Raw genomic sequence first — 19,585 nt, forward strand, 5'->3', positions numbered from 1 at the left:
TTTTATAGCTGGGGGAAGAGGGAGGACTCCAGCTGTCATTTGGTAAGTAGCAGACAGAGCTGCTCCTAAACCTGCTGTAGGCCCAAATGTCAAGAGTGCTGAGGCTGTGAGAAACCCTGATAATGAACAAAAGGATGAATCCGTGGGCATTGTCTGTGTGTACGGGTGGCACTTAAGGTTTTTTTTTTTTTTTTTTTTCCCCAGGGTAGGTTTTTATTTCTGACCTGAGATCCTGAAGAGAATTTTCAGTAAAATAATTGAGACAGTATAATTTTTGCCAGAGCCCTCATGGGAAATGATTTTTAGGACAGGGACTGGAGTTGGGTGGCTGGTGGCTGCCATTACATGAGAGCAGATCTGTTAGGTTCCTTTTCTCTCTGAGCTTAGTGAGACCAGAGGTATTAAATTACTCACCTAAGATTACACACTGTAACCTAAAAGTATCCAATTTTTTTTTTTTTTTTTTTTTTTTAAAGATTTATTTATTTATTTATTATATGTAAGTACACTGTAGCTGTCTTCAGACGCACCAGAAGAGGGCATCAGATCTCATTACGGGTGGTTGTGAGCCACCATGTGGTTGCTGGGATTTGAACTTCGGACCTTCGGAAGAGCAGTCGGGTGCTCTTACCCACTGAGCCATCTCACCAGCCCCCCAATTTTTTGTTGGTTGGAAATTTAGTAAGTGTGAGTAATTTAGTAAAACATTTGGGAATTCAGTTTGAAAACAAAAGGAAAAATAGAGCACTAGTAACTTTTTCTTGTCATTTATGTTAGTATTGTGTTCTTTTGTCTCTCACAATTCTCCAAACATTTCAGATGCACAGGAGATGGTATTCTTGAGTTTTTAGTTCTTTAAACTCCTCATTGAAAGGGTGAATTGATTATCAGTCTTCCTTTTAACACTGATTCTTCTTGTGATAGAAAGTGAATTTAGAGATACCGGTTAGAAGCTGGAGTCAGCTGCTGAGGGGGTCTTTCCTCCACCTGGAAAGAGATAATGGGAGGCAGGCAGGGCCAGCAGCTTCTTTATTTACAGAGTGTCTTATAGATAGCAGCAAGTTTCAGTAGTAGTCAGGCAGAAGCATTGGCAAGTGGCACCCCAATGTTACAGGTCTGAATGCCAGCTTGGGTATTGGAATCCTTGGCTCTTTTCAGAAGGCCATTGTTATAGAACTCAGATATCTGAGATTGGCCTTGGAGACTTCACAGCTCTCTGGAACTTTATGGTGACTGACACCTGCAGGTTTTCTCTCTGCTTCCTTAATAACCATTACCAGCTTCCTGCTCTCCTGTGGTCTCTGTTTCCACTTCCCTTCCTTCTACCTTGGCTCCTCTTAAACTGTTGCCACTGTTAGGAACCAACAGGTAGACAGCCAGGATGCATGAAGGGCAGTCCTGGGTACATATAGAGAATTGTCTAGGAACTGGTACTGTGTGCAGCCAAGATTGCATAGGTGCAGGTATCCCCTCCTACCAAGGCAGGATCTTGTAATTGAATGAGATCCCCAACAGAATCCCATGGGCAGCACAATGTGAATGCAGGTCTGTGGGTGCAGCCAGTGGTTCTGAGATCTCTTTAGGCAGGTGCTTCTTTGCCAGGGCCTCTGTCTCTGCTGTTTCTTCAGCTATTAAATGGTTGTGGGTGTTTTGTACTGGAAAGCCAGACTCAGTGTGCTCAGAAACCAGGTATTGGTCCTATTTAAGCAGACTGTACAGGAACCCAGGATTGGGGATCAGAAGCTGCTTGGAGCTGAGAGGTTTAAGGTTAAGGTCAACCTGGAAGTACAGACAGCACCCAGGTACAAGTTGCACTTCAGGCCCAGTGCCATGATTGTGTTGGTGCAGCTGCCAAGTACTGTGCAACTCTCAGTGTACCCATGGATTGGCTTTGTCCATGGCTGCTTGCCCCTGCTGCATTTCTGTTTCCAGCTGAGCTTGTCCATGCAGTAGAACTCGTTTTTAGGCCTTACATTGGAATACTAGAGGAGGTAGCACAGGAAGGTTCTTAGCAGACTCTGAGTGAACCTGAGCCCCTGTTGTCTATAGTCTGTAGGCTAGGAGATGGTGTTTTCATTGTCACACTGTTTGTTTGGCAGTCCACCTTTCCTCCCACACTAATCAGTCACTGATGCTTTTGTTTTGACCCAATCATCAGTTGTAGTACTGTTTGACTGACAGTGCTTTGCTCAAGGCAACTTAAAGAGAGTGTAAGAATGACTAATTAGTGAGTCAGAGTGTCCTGTCATTAGTGTTCTTGTTATTTTCAGGAAACCAAACATAAGGAAGAGTGCTTACAATATAAACTTAGAGAATTTAGGACTAGCAGCAGTCACAACAGATTTTGAAAGTATTTGACAATGCTCTGTACCTGCCTAGTGCCCAGAGAGAAGTAGGTCTGTCTTAGGAATGGAGCTGCGTAATCTTAATTGAAAGGAAGTACATGGACACTGTAAGGAAAGAGCTTTAAAAAGGAAGGAAGGAAGGACCCTTATCAAAGTAGAAATATTTCAGATTATTCTTAGAGTTTCCAATATGTAAGTTGAGGTTAAAGGCCAAAAGATTTATATAATTCTTTTCTTAATTTGTTGGTAGCTCAAAAGTTTTTTTTTTTTGAAAAGATTTTAAAATTACATTTACTTACTTATTGTGTGTGTATTATACCCTTTGTTTTTCTATTTAAATTTATTTAGTTTATGTGTGTGAGTGTAGTGCATATGTATGTGTGCCATGTGTGTGATTGGTGCTTGCAGAGGTCAGAAGAAGGCATCAGATCCTCTGGAACCTGAGTTAGGAATGTCTGTGAACCATGTGCATGAAGTACCCATGACTGCCAGAAGAAGGCATCTGATCCCTTGGGACTGGAGTTACAGATGGGTTCACTAGGAATCCAAGCTGAGGGTTTCTGGAAGAGCAGCCAGTGTTCTTAACTGCTGAGCTCTCTCTCCAGCTCCTTGATGTAGGGCAGGCTGATCTCAGACTAGCGGGAATCATTGTTGCCTAGAACTAGAATTCTAGGTGTTTACCACCATAATGCTTTGATATGCACCTACACAGTGAAATGATAACCAGTCCTGCTTTGAGTAGTTTCAGATTCCTTACTTTTGATAGCTTAGGCTGTTCAGAAACATGGTTCAATTCTTATTTTGTGGTAAAGTACCTAAAATGGGGATATTCAGAAAAGTTCATTTTGTGTGCTTTTACTTCCCTAACTTCTATAGTATATTTAAAAGTGTGCTTTTATAGAACATATTTTTTGTTTGTTTTGAGACAGTGTCTCATTAAGTAGTTCTGGCTGTCCTTAACTTGTTATGAAGACCATGCTGTCCTTAAACTCACAAAGATCTGCATGTAGCCTCCCAAGTGCTGGGATTAAAGACTGTGCTACCATACCTTTAAAGAGTAAAATTTACTCTGAAAAATGTCATATGTATATAACATGTGTTTTGGGCATATTTGTTTTTGTTATTAAAATTTTTTAAATTTTTTTCTGAGATAGACTTTCTCTGTGTAGTCCTGGCTGTCCTGAAACTCACTCTGTGAAGTACAGGCTGGCTTTCAACTCACAGAGGGCCGTCTGCCTCTGTCTTCCAAGTGCTGTGGTTGCATGTGTGGGGGTATCTTGCCTGCATATATGTATATGCATTGCTTGTGTGCCTGGTGTCCAGGGAGGCCAAAAGAAGGCATTGGATCTCCTGGAACTGGAGTTACAAATAGTTATTAGCTGCTGTGTTGATGCTGGAAATTGAACATGGCTCCTCTGGAAGAGCAGCCAGTGTTCTTAACTGCTGAGCCATCTTTCCAGTCCTCATGTATAATGCATTTTGATTTTATCCACCAACTACTACTTCCCTCCTACTTCCTCCAGGACCCTTTCATCTGATCTCCCTCTAACTTCATGTTTTCTTTTATTATTTTTAGTGGTAGTGCAGTTAGTGTTGACCATATGGTCATTAGTGTGGGCCATTCACTGGGGCATGGGCAACCTACTAGCAGCCACATCCTCAAAAAAAAGTGACTTTCTCCTCAGCTGCTGTCAATTGCCAGTGGTTCCCCACCTCAGAGTTGGACCTCAGGAGTTCTTCCCTAGTCTATGCTGGAATTAAAAAAAAAAAAAGATATATATGTTTAATATATAAATTTTAAATGTGTATGAGTATTTTGTCTGCATGCCTGTGTAGAGGTCAGAAGAGAGTGTTAGATCCTCTGGAACTGGAATTATAGAGGGTGATAAGCCACCAGGTAGGTGCTGGGAGCCAAACCCATATCCTCTGTAAGAGCAGTGTGTGCTCTTAACCACTGAGCCATCGCTCCAGCCCCCAAGATGGAATTTTGACTGGCTTGGTCTTGTACTGGTTTTGTACACAATCACAGCTGCTATGAAGTAGGCATATTGTTAGAGTTGGTGTGTTGTTGATGTTATATGTAGAAGACAGCATTTCTCAGCTTTCCCCTTCCCATGTTCTCTCTCATCTGCTCACTCTTCCTCCTTGTTCTCTGAGCCTTGGATGGAAGAAGCTGACATTCGAGAGCAGCACAACTCTGTGGGTATAAACAACACCTATAGGTTCTTCCCAACTGCCATATCTCTAGTCTCTATTATATTTTAAAAATTAGCTTACAAGCTATTGGGTTTCCATAGACCTCTTTGTCTTGGCTAACCCATATGCTTCTCCTGCTTACTCACATCTCCTACCCTCAACTCCATGCAGTTTTTAACCTGGAATATTCTCCCTGTTCCTTCATATTACTGATTCCACTGCCCCTTCTGATTGTATTTTTCATTTGGTTGCAAGAGTGTAGGTTTCCACATAGCTTTTACACACACCCTACCTTCCCTCATTTCCTCATGTCTTCATTCCCTATCCTTCTTCATCTTTGAGCCTTTCCACCCCCAGTATTCTCCCTCTATACTTCCATTTTACCCATTTCACTGTCTCCTCTATCTTAATGATAGGATGTATTCTTTTTGTTCTCTTTGTTTTAGTCTTTCTTCCTTTCTCTCTCTTTCTCTTTCTTTCTTTCTTTCTTTCTTTCTTTCTTTCTTTCTTTCTTTTCTTTCTCTTATGAATGAGTGCTCTATCTGCACATACACCCACATGTCAGAAGAGGGCATTAGACCCCACTATAGATGGGTGTGAGTCACCATGTGGTTGCTGGGAATTAAACTCAGCAGCTAGTGCTCTTAACCCCTGAAGCATCTTTCCAGCCTGATAAGCTAGTTGGTTTCTTTCTTTCTCTCTTTCTTTCTTTCTTTCTTTCTTTCTTCCTTCCTTCCTTCCTTCCTTCCTTCCTTCCTTCCTTCCTTCCTTCCTTCCTTCCTTCCTTCTTTCTTTCTTTCTTTTTGGTTTTTCGAGACAGGGTCTCTCTGTATAGCCCTGGCTGTCCTGGAACTCACTCTGTAGACCAGGCTGGCCTCGAACGCAGAATTCTGCCTGTCTCTGCCCCCCAGGTGCTGGGATTAAAGGCATGCGTCACTACCACCCGGCACAGCTGTATTCTTAATAGATGATTTCAGTGACTTTTAATTCCTATTTTTCTTTCTGAACGGTGCTTAGGAAACAGGGTTTGCAGTATATTTTGCTGAGTGAATAAATGTTATCAGTTTTGAAAAAAGTTTCTTTTTAGCTAAACTGGTTAAAATCTGTCTTTGAACTACTATGGAACATATGTTTTAGCTGAGTATTGTAGCACACCAGTAACCTCTATACTCAGAAAGTAGAGGCAGGACAATCAGGAGTTTAAAAAACATGGGATATTTATTCTTTTGTATTGGTTACCATATTCTCTATTACTGAGTTGTTACTTTAACTTGTGTTAAGCAAAAACATTGTAATTAACTCTTGTGGGTGGTGAGGTGGCTCCATGGCACGCACTGTGCCAACCCAACAACTTGATTTGTTCCTGGGAAACCTGTGTATATTAATGGGGGTTCTCTAGAGTCACAGAATTTATGAAATGTCTCTATATATTAAGGGAATTTATTGTAATGACTTAACAGTTTGTAGTTCAACTAACCCAACAATGGGCAGCTGTGAATGGAAGTCTAAGAATCTAGTATGCTCAGTCCCATGAGGCTAGTTGTTTCAGCTGGTCTTCTGTAGAAGCTGGAATCCTGAAGAGGTAGCTTCCCACAGATGTGCTGGCAATGGCAAGTAAATGAAAGCAGGTGAACGAGTGAGAGTCTTCCATCTTCCAGTGTCCTCATGTAGGCTTCCAGCAGAAGGTGTGGCCTAGATGAAAGGTGTGTATTACCGTGCCTGGATCTGGAACTTGTTTTGTCCCGGGCTGTCCTTGAATTCAGAGATCTGCTTGCCTTAGTCTCCTGGGATTAAGGGCATGTACTACCTTGCCTGGGCCTAAGCTTTTTATGGCCACTATGCCTCAAGATCTCTATGCCAAGATCCAGGTCAGAAGCCTGAGTCTTCCGGCCTCAAGATCTGGATCACAGGTGTGCCTTCCATTTCTGGATTGTAGTTCATTCCAGATATAGTCAAATTAACAACCAGAATAGCCATCACACTGGGTAAAGGTGGATGGAGAGGCTGACTTCACAAAGTTGTCCTCTGACCTTCCCGTGGACACTATGGCACATGTGCTCACTCACATTAATAATAAGTTTAAATTCTGACTGTGTTGTGTTATATAAGGTTAACTTTTCTTTTTCTTTCTTCTTCTTTTTCTTTCTTTTTTAAAATTAAAAATGTATTTATTTATTTACACTGTAGATCTCATGAGACACACCAGAAGAGGGAGGGCATCAGATCCATTACAGATGGTTGTGAGCCACCATGTGGTTGCTTAAAATTAAACTCAGGACCTCTAAAGCAGTTAGTGTTCTTAACTCTAGCCCTGAAGTTAACTTTTTCTAGGTGTGTGTGTGTTCATACCAATAGAGGCCAGCTCCAAGAATCCTCCTATCCTGTCTCTGTCTTCCCAGCACTAAGATTATAGGCACACAGTTGTGTCCAGCTCCTTTCCTTTCCTTGCCTTGCCTTGCCTTTCCTTGCCTCTCCTCTTCCTTCCCTTCCCTTCCCTTCCCTTCCCTTCCCTTCCCTTCCCTTCTCCTTCCTTCCCTTCCCCTTCCTTCCCTTCCCCTCTCCTCTCCTCCCCTCCCCTCCCTTCCCTTCCCCTCCCCTCCCCTCCCTTCCCTTCCCTTCCCCTCCCTTCCCTTCCCTTCCCCTCCCCTCCCTTCCTCTCTCTTTCCCTCCCCTTCCCTCCCCTCCCCTGTTCTCTCCTCTCCTTTTCCTCTCCTCTCCTCTCCTCCCCCCTCCCCCCCCCCCCTCTCTCTCTCTCTGAAGTGGATGCTTGGGATGTGAAGTCAGCTCTTCTGCTTTGCTTTCCACCTTTTTATTCTCAGGCCTGCCCCTTTAACCTCATGTGCTGGAGATGAGTACCACCCTGTTTTGTTGTTGTTTGCTTGTTTTTCTTCTCTGATTAATTCTTACCATTTAGCTTTTTAATTTTTTAAAGAAAGTTTGGCTTATTGTCCATCCAACCAGGCTTGAGTCCAGTAATACTTTATCCCGTGACCTGCTTTTCTCTTTCTTCACAGTGAGGTAAAGGAAGTTAGTTGATTATACCGTCTTGTTTGGGGTCCTGATGTCAGTGTTCAGTCATGACATGGAATGGAGAAATAAAATGAACATTGTGAATGTTACTATTCTTGGAGTGTCAAAACTGAAAATGCTTACCTGGAACTTTGGCTTTTTATTTTTTGATGTAGGGTCTCTATTAGTCCAGGCTGGCTTCAGACCTGTGGTAGTCCTCTTGCCTTCCCCTCCCAAGTGCTGGGATTGCAGGCGTGAGACACCATGTCCACTTTTTCTTTAAGTAAGTGGTTGGATGCAAGAATGAGAAAGATACGATTAGTATTTTCTTTCTTAGGGTTTGTGAGAAACAGTCTGGAGGACGATGTTTATGTTGTTGAAATATCTCTTTCCTGTTCCCTTAGGCACTGGTGGAGCTGGGGATAGAATGCAGAAGGTCTTTGTTTTGCTTTGAAATTCAGCTGATGTTCCTTTTTTAAATTAAAAAAATATATGATTCATTTTTACTTGTATTGACATGTATGTGTGTGTGTCCTTCAAAACCAGAGGAGGGCATCAGATATGGAGCTGGAGCCGCAGGTGGTTGTGAACTGCCTTACACAGTGCTGGAAATGGAACTCTGGTCCTCTACAAGAGCAGTAAGAGCTAACTTCTGAGCCATCTCTTCAGCCCTTTCAGTTGATCCTCTTGAAAAGATAAAAATATAGCCTGGCCTGAAAGGTAACATGGAACCGGATTCTGCAACAGAGCAGGGTCTTTGACCTGCAGTTATCACTTGGCTTGGAATTAAGGTGTTTGCTTAGGACCTCAGAACTTGACTTTTATCAGCCTGGTCAGAAAACAGGCCTTTTGTTTTAGATATAAGAAAACCATTTCGAGTTGCTAATGTAGTCATAACACTATACTAATATACTGAACACTTGATACAAACTTGTATAAGGATGGAAGTTTCACAATATAGGACTTGACATAAATAGGTCCTGTCAAATGTCCTGTATTTTCATAACTGATCCCTAAAAGGTTGGAGGCAAAGGAAAGTAGTGCATTCAATTCCTATTCCTTCCCTTGCCAAAGACCAGTGTTTGGCATTCTCCCGTGTTCTTATAATTGTGTAGTGACATGTAAAGTGAAGCCTTTGTGTCTGTCTTTGAGTGAAATGTTTCAGCAAAGCCTTTGCTATGTTTGGGGTCAGTCAGTAGAGGCTGAGAAACTGTTTTGAGACTGTTTAAACCTTGAAGAAATGTTGTCTCCTTGGATAGTCCGAACTTGGTGCTACGTGAGAGCGTGCAGCTCTACCAACCTTGCTCCTAAGATACTCCTGGCAAACTTGAAGTTCTGACTTTTGATTATGGCTAGCCATGGTCAGAAGGGACTGAGATCTGTGTGGGTTGTCTGCTCTCTTGGATAGGAAGGGCAAGATGACTTTGGTAGTTGGGATCTTTCCCCAGTTAATTTCCCATCCCCTTTCCTGAAAATTATATGATTGCATCCTCCTTTTCCTATGGCCGAATAGCGCAGCTATTGTCAGCATAAACAGAGATGTGCAGTTGTGTGGTTTAGATTCCTTTGAGTATATCTGACAGATGCTTGAGTTGAATCCCATGGTAGTTTAAGTTTTAGTATTTTGAGGAAATTGCATGATTTCCCACCAACATTGCGTAAGGATTTCTTTTTTCTTTTTCTTTTTTCTACATACAGTCTCTCTTACCAGCATTTGTTTTCTTTCCAAGTTTGAGTTGGTTTTTTGGTTTCACTTTGTGGGACCTGGGGATCAAACTCAGGCCTTTAGGGTTCAGAACAAGCCTGATACCCACTGAGCCATCTTACAGCCTCTTATTTTCTTGATGTACTCTCTCTGATTAGGGTAAGATGGAATCACAGTGTAGTTTTGATATGGATTTTCCCGAAGGCTAAGGATACTGAACATATTTTTCTAACATTGCTTCGCTTCATTTCTCTTCTCTTCTCTTCTCTTCTCTTCTCTTCTCTTCTCTTCTCTTCTCTTCTCTCTTCTTCTTCTTCTTCTTCTTCTTCTTCTCTCTCTCTCTCTCTCTCTCTCTCTCTCTCTCTCTCTCTCTGGTATTCAATTCAGTTATTCATTAGATAATTTGGGGACATTTTTTGGTGTTTATTTTTTTAGTTATTTATAGAATCTAGATACTAATTCTGTTAGATATGTAGTTGGCAAAGATTTTTTTTTTCTTATTCCACAGGCTACCATTTTACTTTGGTGAGTACTGCTTTTAAATTTTATGTATCCCCATCTAATTTTGGGGGTTATTTTCTTTACAGGTGGGAACTTTTTCACAAAATTCTTGCCTGTGCCTCTGTGTCTTGGACTATTTTGCCTGTTTTTCTTAATCAGTTTTAGAATTTCAGATCTTACATTATGATCTTTGATTCATTTTTGACTTGAGGTGTTTTTTTGTTTGTTTTTTGTTTTTGAGACAGGGTTTCTCTGTCCACCTGTCTCTGCCTCCCAAGTGCTGGGATTAAAGGTGTGCGCCACCACCGCCTGGCTTGACTTGAGTTTTATGTAGGGTGAGAAATGGGAATATGCTTTCTTTGATCTACATGGTCACATCTAGTGCTTCCTGCGCTGCCTGTTGAAGCGTTGTCTTTTCTCCAGTACATTGTATTGACACCTTTTCCAAAGAGTCGTTGGCAGTAATTGTGTTTATTCTGTTCCACTGTCTCTACATCTGTTTTGTGCTGGTAGCATGCTCTGTTGTTTGGATACCATTGACACTGTTCTTTTGCTTAGGATTGCTTTGACAATCTAGGGCCTTTGGTACTATCATATGAACTTTAGGATTTCTTTTCTAGTTAAAAAAATGTCATTGAAATTTTGATAGGGAAATACATTGAATCTATAGATCACGTTCAGTAATGGAACTATTTTCACAATATTCTGCCAGTGTATAAGTATGGGCTGTCTTTTCATCTGTTAGTGTCTTCTGTAATTCTTTCAGTGATTTACGGTTTTCATTGTATAGAACTTTAACTTCATTGTTTAAGCTTTTTTTTTGTTTGTTTGTTTGTTTGTTTTTGAGACAGGGTTTCTCTGTATAGCCCTGGCTGTCCTGGAACTCACTCTGTACACCAGGCTGGCCTCAAACTCAGAAATCCGCCTGCCTCTGCCTCCTGAGTGCTGGGATTAAAGGTGCATGCCACCGTGTCTGTCCTTATTATATGTGTTTGAATATTTCACATGTATGTATGTATGTACGTGCATCATGCGTGTGCAGCCCCCACAGAGGCCAGAAGGCAGTCTTGGGTTCCCTGGAACGAGAATTACAGACTGTGTTGATTATGAGCTACCATGTTGATGCTAAGAACTGAACCTGGGTCCTAGGCAAGAGCAGCAAGGATTTTAACCTCTGAGCCAATTTCTTCAGCACCTCCACCCTATTTATTTTTTGAGAATGTTGTGAGCAGAATTTTTTTAAAAAGTAGTCTCATTCTTGGCAAGTTCATTATTAAAATATTGAAACACCATTTTTGTAAATGTTACATCCTGTATTTGCTAGAAGTATCGGGTCTAAGACGTTTTCTGGTGGAGTCAGAATCAGTATCAAAGTAATATTAGCTTCATAGAATGAGTTTGGTAGTGCTCCTTACCATTCTATTTCATGGAACAAGATGATCTCAAAACCCCTTCTTGGGTAAGTGTGATATTCTGGTTTAGAGACAAACTTCTGAAATAGCCATATCTTAGACCTTGTAATTATCTCTAATAGCTTTAGCTTTGAAATGTTAGGCTTCTATTGTCATGTGATAATCAGGCCATAACTTAAATTTTTAGATCTTTTAGTCCTTTACTTCTATGCTGCCTCTTCTCTGACCATACAAGATCCAGATATTTTGTCTTTTTGTAGTAGTAAGGTGTGTAGTTTGTAATTTCATGTATATTTCCTCAGCAAATCTGTGCTTAACACTTGTTTGCCTTGGACATTTTAGTGTTAAACAAAACTGACCAGGCCCTGACATTAGGGAACAGCTTGTTAAGTGGAGAAAGATGCTAACAAACTCTGAAACAGAGACAACTGTAAATTGTACTCCATGCCATAAAGGAATGGTAAGAACGTCATAGGAGAAATTAGGAAACAGGAAATCACTTTAGATTAGGCTGATAGGCTGCATTGGCTGGTTGCTTCCTGTTACCAAGAAGGACTCAGTGCAGTTTTCTGTCATTTTACATGGGACCTCATGTGTTTCTAAGACCTTTCATCCATAGTTAAGTCTTAAAGCCCTAGGCTTTGTCTTAGTTATTGTTCTATTGCTATGTTGAAACAGCATGATCAGGGAAACTTACAAAAGGAAGCATTTACTCAGGCATTTGCTTATAGTGTCAGAGGGTGAGTCTATGATCATCATGGCAGGGTGGAAGGGGGGTGGTGGCAGGCAGGCATGGTCCTAGAACAGTACTGAGAGCTTATATCTGATACAGGCTATAGATAGACAGGCAGACTGGGAGACAGAGACTGGGCCTGGCATGTTCTTTTGAAACCTGTAGTCCACCTCCAATGGCACACTTTTTTGAATAAGACATAACTCCTACTCTTTCCTAAACAGTCCATCAGTTAGGGACTAAATATTCAAATAGATAAGCCTATTTGGGCCATTCTCATTCAACCACCACAATCTTTTTGTTTTTTAAGATTTATTTATTTATTTTATGTATATGAGTATACTGTAGCTGTACAGATGCTTGTGAGCCATTTTGTGGTTGCTGGGAATTGAATTTTTTTAGGATCTCTGCTCGCTCTGGTTGGCCCTGCTTGCTCAGGCCCAAAGATTTATTTATTACTATACATAAGTACACTGTAGCTGTCTTCAGACATGCCAGAAGAGGGCATCAGATCTAATTATAGATGGTTGTGAGCCACCATGTGGTTGCTGGGAATTGAACCCAGGACCTCTGCAAGAGCAGTCAGTGCTCTTAATTTCTGAGCCATCTCGCCAGCAGCCCCCCCCCCTTTTTTTTTAAAAGACTGCAGGTTTTTGATTTTTTTTTTCTCCCTCCACCATCTCTATAACATGAGAATGGATCTGGTGTGTTCTCTCAAATCCAACCTTATTCCAAAGCATTATAGAGACTCTTCACTAATGCCTGTGATTTGTGGACTGGAAGAAAATACCCATCCTTACAAATGTCATCTGCTGAGGTGTTTTATGCAGAGATAAGTTTATTTTCTTTCTTTTTTTTTTTTTTTAAGATTTATTTATTGGTTATATGTAAGTACACTGTAGCTGTCTTCAGACACTCCAGAAGAGGGAGTCAGATCTCATTACGGATGGTTGTGAGCCACCATGTGGTTGCTGGGATTTGAACTCCGGACCTTTGGAAGAGCAGTTGGGTGCTCTTACCCACTGAGCCATCTCACCAGCCCAGTTTATTTTCTTTTATTCACTTTATATCCTGATCACAGCCCTCCCCTCTCCTCCAAGTCCTGCCCTTACAATTCTCTTCCCCTACTACTCCCTCCTCTTGGGTACCACTCACCCTGGGCCATCAAATCCCAGCAGGGATAGCACATCCTCTCTTGCTGAGGCCCAACCAGTCAGTCCAGGTAGGGGAAGGGGATCCAACTATAGGCAACAAAGTCAGAGACAGCCCTCGCTCCACTTGTTAGGGGACCCACATGAAGACTAAACTGCACATCTACTACAAATGTCCAGCCCCTGCATGCTCTTTGGTTGGTGGTTCAGTCTCTCTGAGCCCCCCTGGGCCCAAGTTAGTTGACCCTGTAGGTCTTCTTGTGGTGTCCTTGATCCTCTCTCCAGCTCATTCAGTTCTATTCCCCACTCTCCCACAAGACTCCCCAAGCTCCACCTGATGTTTGGCTGCTGGTCTTTGCATTTATTTCTATCCGCTGCTGGGTGAGTCTCCCAGGAGACAGTTATGCTGGACTCCTATCTGCAAGCATGGTAGAGTATTATTAATAGTGTTGGGTTGGCTCTCAACATGGAATGGGTCTCAGGTTGGGGCAGTCATTGGCTAGCTGTTCCCTCAGACTCTACTCCATCTTCATCCCTGTGTATCTTGTAGACAGGACAAATTTTGGATTGAAGGTTTTGTGGGTGTATCTCCCTCCCTCTACCGGAAGTCCTGTCTAGTGACAGAAGGTGGTCACTTCAGTCTCCATATCTCCTGCTGGTAGGAATCTCAGCTAGGGTCACCCTCATATACTTCCCGTAGCCTCCTCCCATCCCAGGTCTCCAGGTTGTCACCAGAGATGCTCCCTACTGATTTCCATGCTCACCCCAGTCCTTTCCCCACCACCTCCCCACACCTGGTTGCCATTCCTGTTTCCCTTCATCCCCTCTCCCACCCAGTTCCCTTTCTATTCACCTCTGATTAGTATTTTGTTTCCCCTTCTGAGGGGGATTCATGCATCATCCTTCCTTGAGCCCTCCTTACTACCCAGTTGTTGTGGTTTTGTTTTTTTGTTTTTGTTTTTGTTCTTTTTAGGGTTGTATGTAGGGATTGTAGTATGGTTATCCATGCAGAAGTATTTTTTCCCTCTTCCTTCCTCCCTTCCTGGACTGGCTATTCAGGATGGCTTTGCTCCTTCATCAGTCCCAAAGTATAGCTACCTAGTTCTATGAAGAAGAGTAGTTAGGCTATAGAGATGGCTCATGGTTAAGAGCACTAGCTATTCTTCCAGAGGATCCAGGTTCAATTCTCTTCGCAACTCACAACTGTGTATAACTCTAGTTCCAGGGGATCTGACACCTTCACACAGGCAGATATAAATGCAGGCAAAACACCAATGCACAAAAAATAAAAATAAACATCCAAAAAAGAAAAAGACAAGAGCATAGTAAACAAGGCAAATAGTAAAGTCCAGGTAAAGAAGCAGATGATCTGCACTGTGCTCTCTCAGACTTGGTTGTGTGTTCTGTGGAAGGTGTCAGCGACAGACACACCTAAGCCTCTAGCAATGCAAGAACTTTGTATTATTTTTGAACTGTAGCTACAAACAATGAAATATAAGAAATGATAGGATAGCAGTTGGCCAAAGAATAACAGCAGCATGATACATGGGGCTTCTTAGCTGCAGAAAACATGGGCCTCTATTCTGTCATCGGGTATGCCTGGTGAGTATATGCAGAAATCTTCTAACACGGAGTAACTAGACCTGGAAAAATCCAGCTTAGAACATCTAGCCCTGGAACAGCCAATCTTGCAACACCATTCCTGGACTGGTTATATTATACTCAAGTCTGGAACAATCAGGCCTTGAAATCCCATCTCAGAATTGGAGAGTGAGTCTCTGCAGGCATTGAGTTGAATTTTTTTAAAGTTGTTTCTAAAATCAGCCTCATTTATATTCACATAAACTTTTTTTAAGTGGGAGAAAGGAATTGAATCACTGTCCCTGGGCGGGTGTAGCTTCAAAGAGCAGGAGAGATTTAGGATTTATTTGACTTCAATTGTTTTACTTTTACAATAGTTCACAGTATACCTGTTATGAAGGTGTCTCATCCTCAGTGTGAATAACAGAGGAAAAAAGTTGAGAGCTCCTGATCCACAGGGTAAATAACCTGAAGTTTCCATAACCCAGCTCCCCGTTAGACCTGCCCTGAGTATCCACCTTTATCTTGTTCCTCTCTGTCTTGGTTAGGGTTCCACTGCTGTGAACAGACACCATGACCAAAGCAATTCTTTTTTTTTTAAAAAAGGTTTTATTTATTTATTTTATGTACACTGTAGCTATTTTCAGACACACCAGAAGAGGGCATCAGATTCCATTACAGATGGTTGTGAGCCACCATGTGGTTGGTGGGATTTGAACTCAGGATCTCTAGAAGAGCAGTCAGTGCTCTTAACCACTGAGCCATCTCTCCAGCCCCCCAAAGCAATTCTTATAAAGGCAAATATTTAATTGGGGCTGGCTTATAGTTTTAGAGGTTCAGTCCATTATCATGGCAGTAGGCAGGCAGACATGGTATTAGAGAGCCCAGAGTTCTACATCTTGATCCAAAGGCAGCCAGAAGGAGACTCTTTTGCAGGCAGCAAGGAAGAGGGAGTCTCCCATACTGAGTGGAGCTTGAGCACTAGGAGCCCTCAAAGCCCACCTATACAGTGATACAATTCCTCTAACAAGGCCATTCCAACAAGCCCATACCTCCCAATAATGCCACTTCCCATGGGCCAAACATATTCAAACCAATACACTCTCTGATCTCCAAACCTGCTATTTCCTTTCCTTTCTTTCCCTTCTTTTTTTTTCCTTTCCTTTCCTTCCCTTCCCTTCCCTTCCCTTCCCTTCCCTTCCCTTCCCTTCCCTTCCCTTCCCTTCCCTTCCCTTCCCTTTCCTTTCCTTTCCTTTCCTTTCCTTTCCTTTCCTTTTCTTTTCTTTCCTTTCCCCCTTCCTTTCCCCCTTCCTTTCCCCCTTCCTTTTTCCTTCCCTTTTTCCTTCCCTTTCCCTTCCCTTTCCCTTCCCTTTTCCCTTCCCGTTCTCCTTCCCTTTCTCCTTCCCTTTCTCCTTCCCTTTCCCCTTCCCTTTCCCCTTCCCTTTCCCCTTCCCTTTCCCCTTCCCCTTCCCTTTCCCCTTCCCTTTCCCCTTCCCTTTCCCCTTCCCTTTCCCCTTCCCTTTCCCTTCCCTTTCCCCTTCCCTTTCCCCTTCCCTTTCCCCTTCCCCTTCCCCTTTCCCCTTTCCTTTCCTTTCCTTTCCTTTCCTTTCCTTTCCTTTCCTTTCCTTTCCTTTCCTTTCCTTTCCTTTCCTTTCCTTTCCTTTCCTTTCCTTTCCCTCCCCTCCCCTTTCCCTCCCTTTTCCCTCCCCTCCCCCTTTCCCTCCCCCTTCCTTTGACAGGGTCTCACTATGTACCTTCATCTGGAATTTGCTTTGTAAACATATAGACTAGGCTGGGTTTAAAAAATCACAGATTCCTGCTGCTACTGCCTCCCTGGTGCTGGGATTAAAGGCATGGGCCACTATGCCTGACTCACAAGTGCTATTTTTTTTTTATCACTACAGTCCTATATACATAATTTTCTTCTTCTTGGAATAGATTAATATCTTAGATCTCTGTTTTAGAAATACCTTCTCTAGATCCTCAAGATAAAGTCTAGTGTTTGTTCCTTTGTCCACTGTTAAGGCACTTTTTTTTCTTTCTTTCTTTTCTTTTTTTTTTTTACAAAATATTACTGTTTCTTGGTTTGACTGACTCCTCATCAAATTAATCTTGATGAGAGAAATTGCTTCGTCACTTTTGAGACACTGTTTGGATATTTGAGTTACTATTCTTTCTTTCTTTCTTTCTTTCTTTTTTTTTTTTTTTTTTTTTGAGATAGTAACAACTATATCTACCGCAGATCAACCAAGCTTAGTGTTCAGAAAGTAGATGGAACAAGGAACCAGTTGAAAATGCCTTTCTTAAGTATGTTTAAATAGGTAAAACTTGCAAAAACTATAAGCAGTCTCTAAGGTGTAATCTTTCTTAGCCCCAAACTTTGAGACCTTTTTCAAAGAAAAATTTATTATTGAAGGATAATTAGAAACTAATTAGTGGTGCTGTTTGGGTTACTTAAATTCCTCTAAGAAGCATTGTATTTATTGTTATTGTGTTGGGGCACACATGTGGAGGTGGAGCTCCTTTGTGGACTAGGTTCCCCTTCACGTTCATGTGGGTTTCTGGGATGGAATTGAGGGTTGCCCAGCTGTATGCTGTGGTGGTTTGAATGAGAATGCCCGCATAGAGGCGTATGTTTGAATACTTGCTCTCCAGTTGGAGGTTCTTTAGGAGAATTAGGAGATGTGGCTTTGCTGGAGGAAGCAAGTCTCTCCTGGCCAGCTTTGAGGTTTCAAAAGACTTGGCCATTTTGAGTTAGTCTTTTTCTGCCTCCTGTTTGTGGATCATGATGTGAGCTCTCAGCTTTACCTGTTGCCATGCCTCTGCTCTGCCATCCTGGACTCTAACCCTTTGAATTCTTGTTCATTAAAGGCTGAGAATATTATGTTTCACATGGAACCACTGCTACTGAGAAAATATATTAGGAAATCTATTTAGCTCATGTCTTTAATCCAAACATTTGAAAGACTGAAGAATGAAGAGCTCTCAGCAGATGTGAGCTCTCAAGACAGAAACTCAAGCAGGGCAGGAACCTGGAGGCAGGAGCGGATGCAGAGGCCATGGAGGGGTGCTGTTTACCAGTTTGTTCCCCATGACTTGCTTAGCCTGCTTTCTTATAGGACCTAGGACCTCCAGGCCAGGAGTGGTACCACCTATAATGGTCTGGGCCTTCCCCCATCAATCACTAATCAAGAAAATGCCCCATAGGCTTGCCTACAACCTAATCCCATAGAGTCATTTTCTTAATTGTGACTCCTTTCTGATGACTCTAGTTTATGTCAAGTTGGCATAAAACTAACCAGGACATCAGATACCCAGTTTTTGTGATCATTCCTCCAAAACAACAAACCAAAAACATTTAAAAAGATAGAAATGCAAATCATCCCAAATTAAAAACAAAACAAACAGAAACAACCAAAGAAAGAGAAATCAGTAACACTCCCTCCTTCTTATCCTCTCAATGAGAGCCACTTAGGTAGTTATGCCACCATTCTGTAAATATCTTGTGAAATTCTTTTCTAGAGTTTATTAGAAAACAAAACAGCCTGGAAATTAGCAAGTATATACATTTTTCCCTTTCCTCCCCTCCCCTCCCCTCCCCTCCCCTCCCCTCCCCTCCCCTCCCCTCCCCTCCCCTCCCCTCCCCTCCCCTCCCCTCCCCTCCCTCTTTCTTCCTGTTCATTTCATTTTGTTTTTCAAGATATGTTTCTCTGTGCAGCCCTGGTTTTCATGGAACTCACTCCGGAAAACAGGCTGGCCTCAAACTCAGAGATCCATCTGCCTCTGCCTCCTGAATGCTGGAATCAAAGGTGTGTGCCACCATTGCCTGGCAAGTATGTACAGTTCAAAACCAGCTTTAATTTTTTTTTTTTTAAATGGGGCTAGAGATATTTCCCAATGGTTAATAGCACATGTTGCTTTTGCAAGGGCCTGGGTTCAGTGTGTAGCACCTATATGGTTCATAACCATCAGTAACTCCAGTTCCAGGGGGTTCACTGTCCTCTTCGGACTTCCATGGGCATTAGGCACAAACAAAATACCTATAAACATAAATAAATACATCTAAAAATGTTTAAAGTTTTTATTACATTTTTGTTTATTTATTGTGTGTGTAGTTATGTGCATGAAATGGCATAAGTATGGAGGTCAGAGGACAATTTGCAAGAAGTCTGTTCTCTTCTGCTGTGTGGGTCCTGGGGATCAAACTCAGATCATCAGACAGCAGAGTTCCTCTACCTTCTGGGTCATCTTGCTAGCTGATCATCAGCTTTGTGCTTCATGATATTCTAAAGCCACATGCTTAGATTCCTAATGAAATGAAAAACTTCTATTTACTTATTCTTTTCTTTTATAGGAATATATATGTCCCAGATGTGACTCAGGCTTTATTGAGGAAGTGACAGATGATTCCAGGTATTGTATAAGCTTATGGATAAGCCAAACTTTCTAGTATTGAAACTGTTTTTTCCTTAGTGTTGACTGAGTGGAATAGAAGGGATTTGTTTTGTAGCTTACCCTCTCCTGAGTAGACACACACACAGACACACACACACACACACACACACACACACACACACACACACACACACATACACACGAGAGAGAGAGAACAGGAAAGGAAAGAAAATTTGGAAATCAATATGATGGTATAATTTTATCCACCTCATCTAGAAAACCTCTGTAGCCATATCAAAGGAAACTTACTAAGTTTTCGTTTGCTTCTTTGGGGTTCCTCTTGGATTACTAATTAATTCTTAGTGACTACTTTGTTGCTGGAAGTTAAATTGCTGATGTACATAGTTGGTGGGCTATGGAGTGACTTCTGAGAAGGACACTAACAAGGCAAACAGTATATTCTGGCCCAGGAAACTGAGTTCTTGCTTTGCCTTGGAAAGCCACAGGCCCCTGGTTCAGATGAAGATTACTGTTGTCAGACTGTCATCTTGCTGCTG

The 19,585-nt window shown here is 42.0% G+C and overlaps 1 protein-coding gene across 3 annotated transcripts in view; it reads left to right on the forward strand.

The window, feature by feature from the left end:
- Positions 1 to 19,585, forward strand: part of Rnf115 (ring finger protein 115) — a 63,559-nt gene that overhangs the window by 7,751 nt on the left and 36,223 nt on the right. Inside the window, exon 2 of one of the 3 annotated variants that reach the window (NM_026406.3) lies at positions 18,988 to 19,046. The exons of the other annotated variants lie outside the window; for them this stretch is intronic. Coding sequence (NP_080682.3) covers positions 18,988 to 19,046 — 59 coding nt within the window. The remainder of the gene's footprint in view (positions 1 to 18,987; positions 19,047 to 19,585) is intronic. 3 annotated transcript variants of the gene reach the window in all.

Source organism: Mus musculus, chromosome 3 (assembly GCF_000001635.26).
Source record: "Mus musculus strain C57BL/6J chromosome 3, GRCm38.p6 C57BL/6J".
Lineage (NCBI taxonomy): Eukaryota > Metazoa > Chordata > Mammalia > Rodentia > Muridae > Mus > Mus musculus.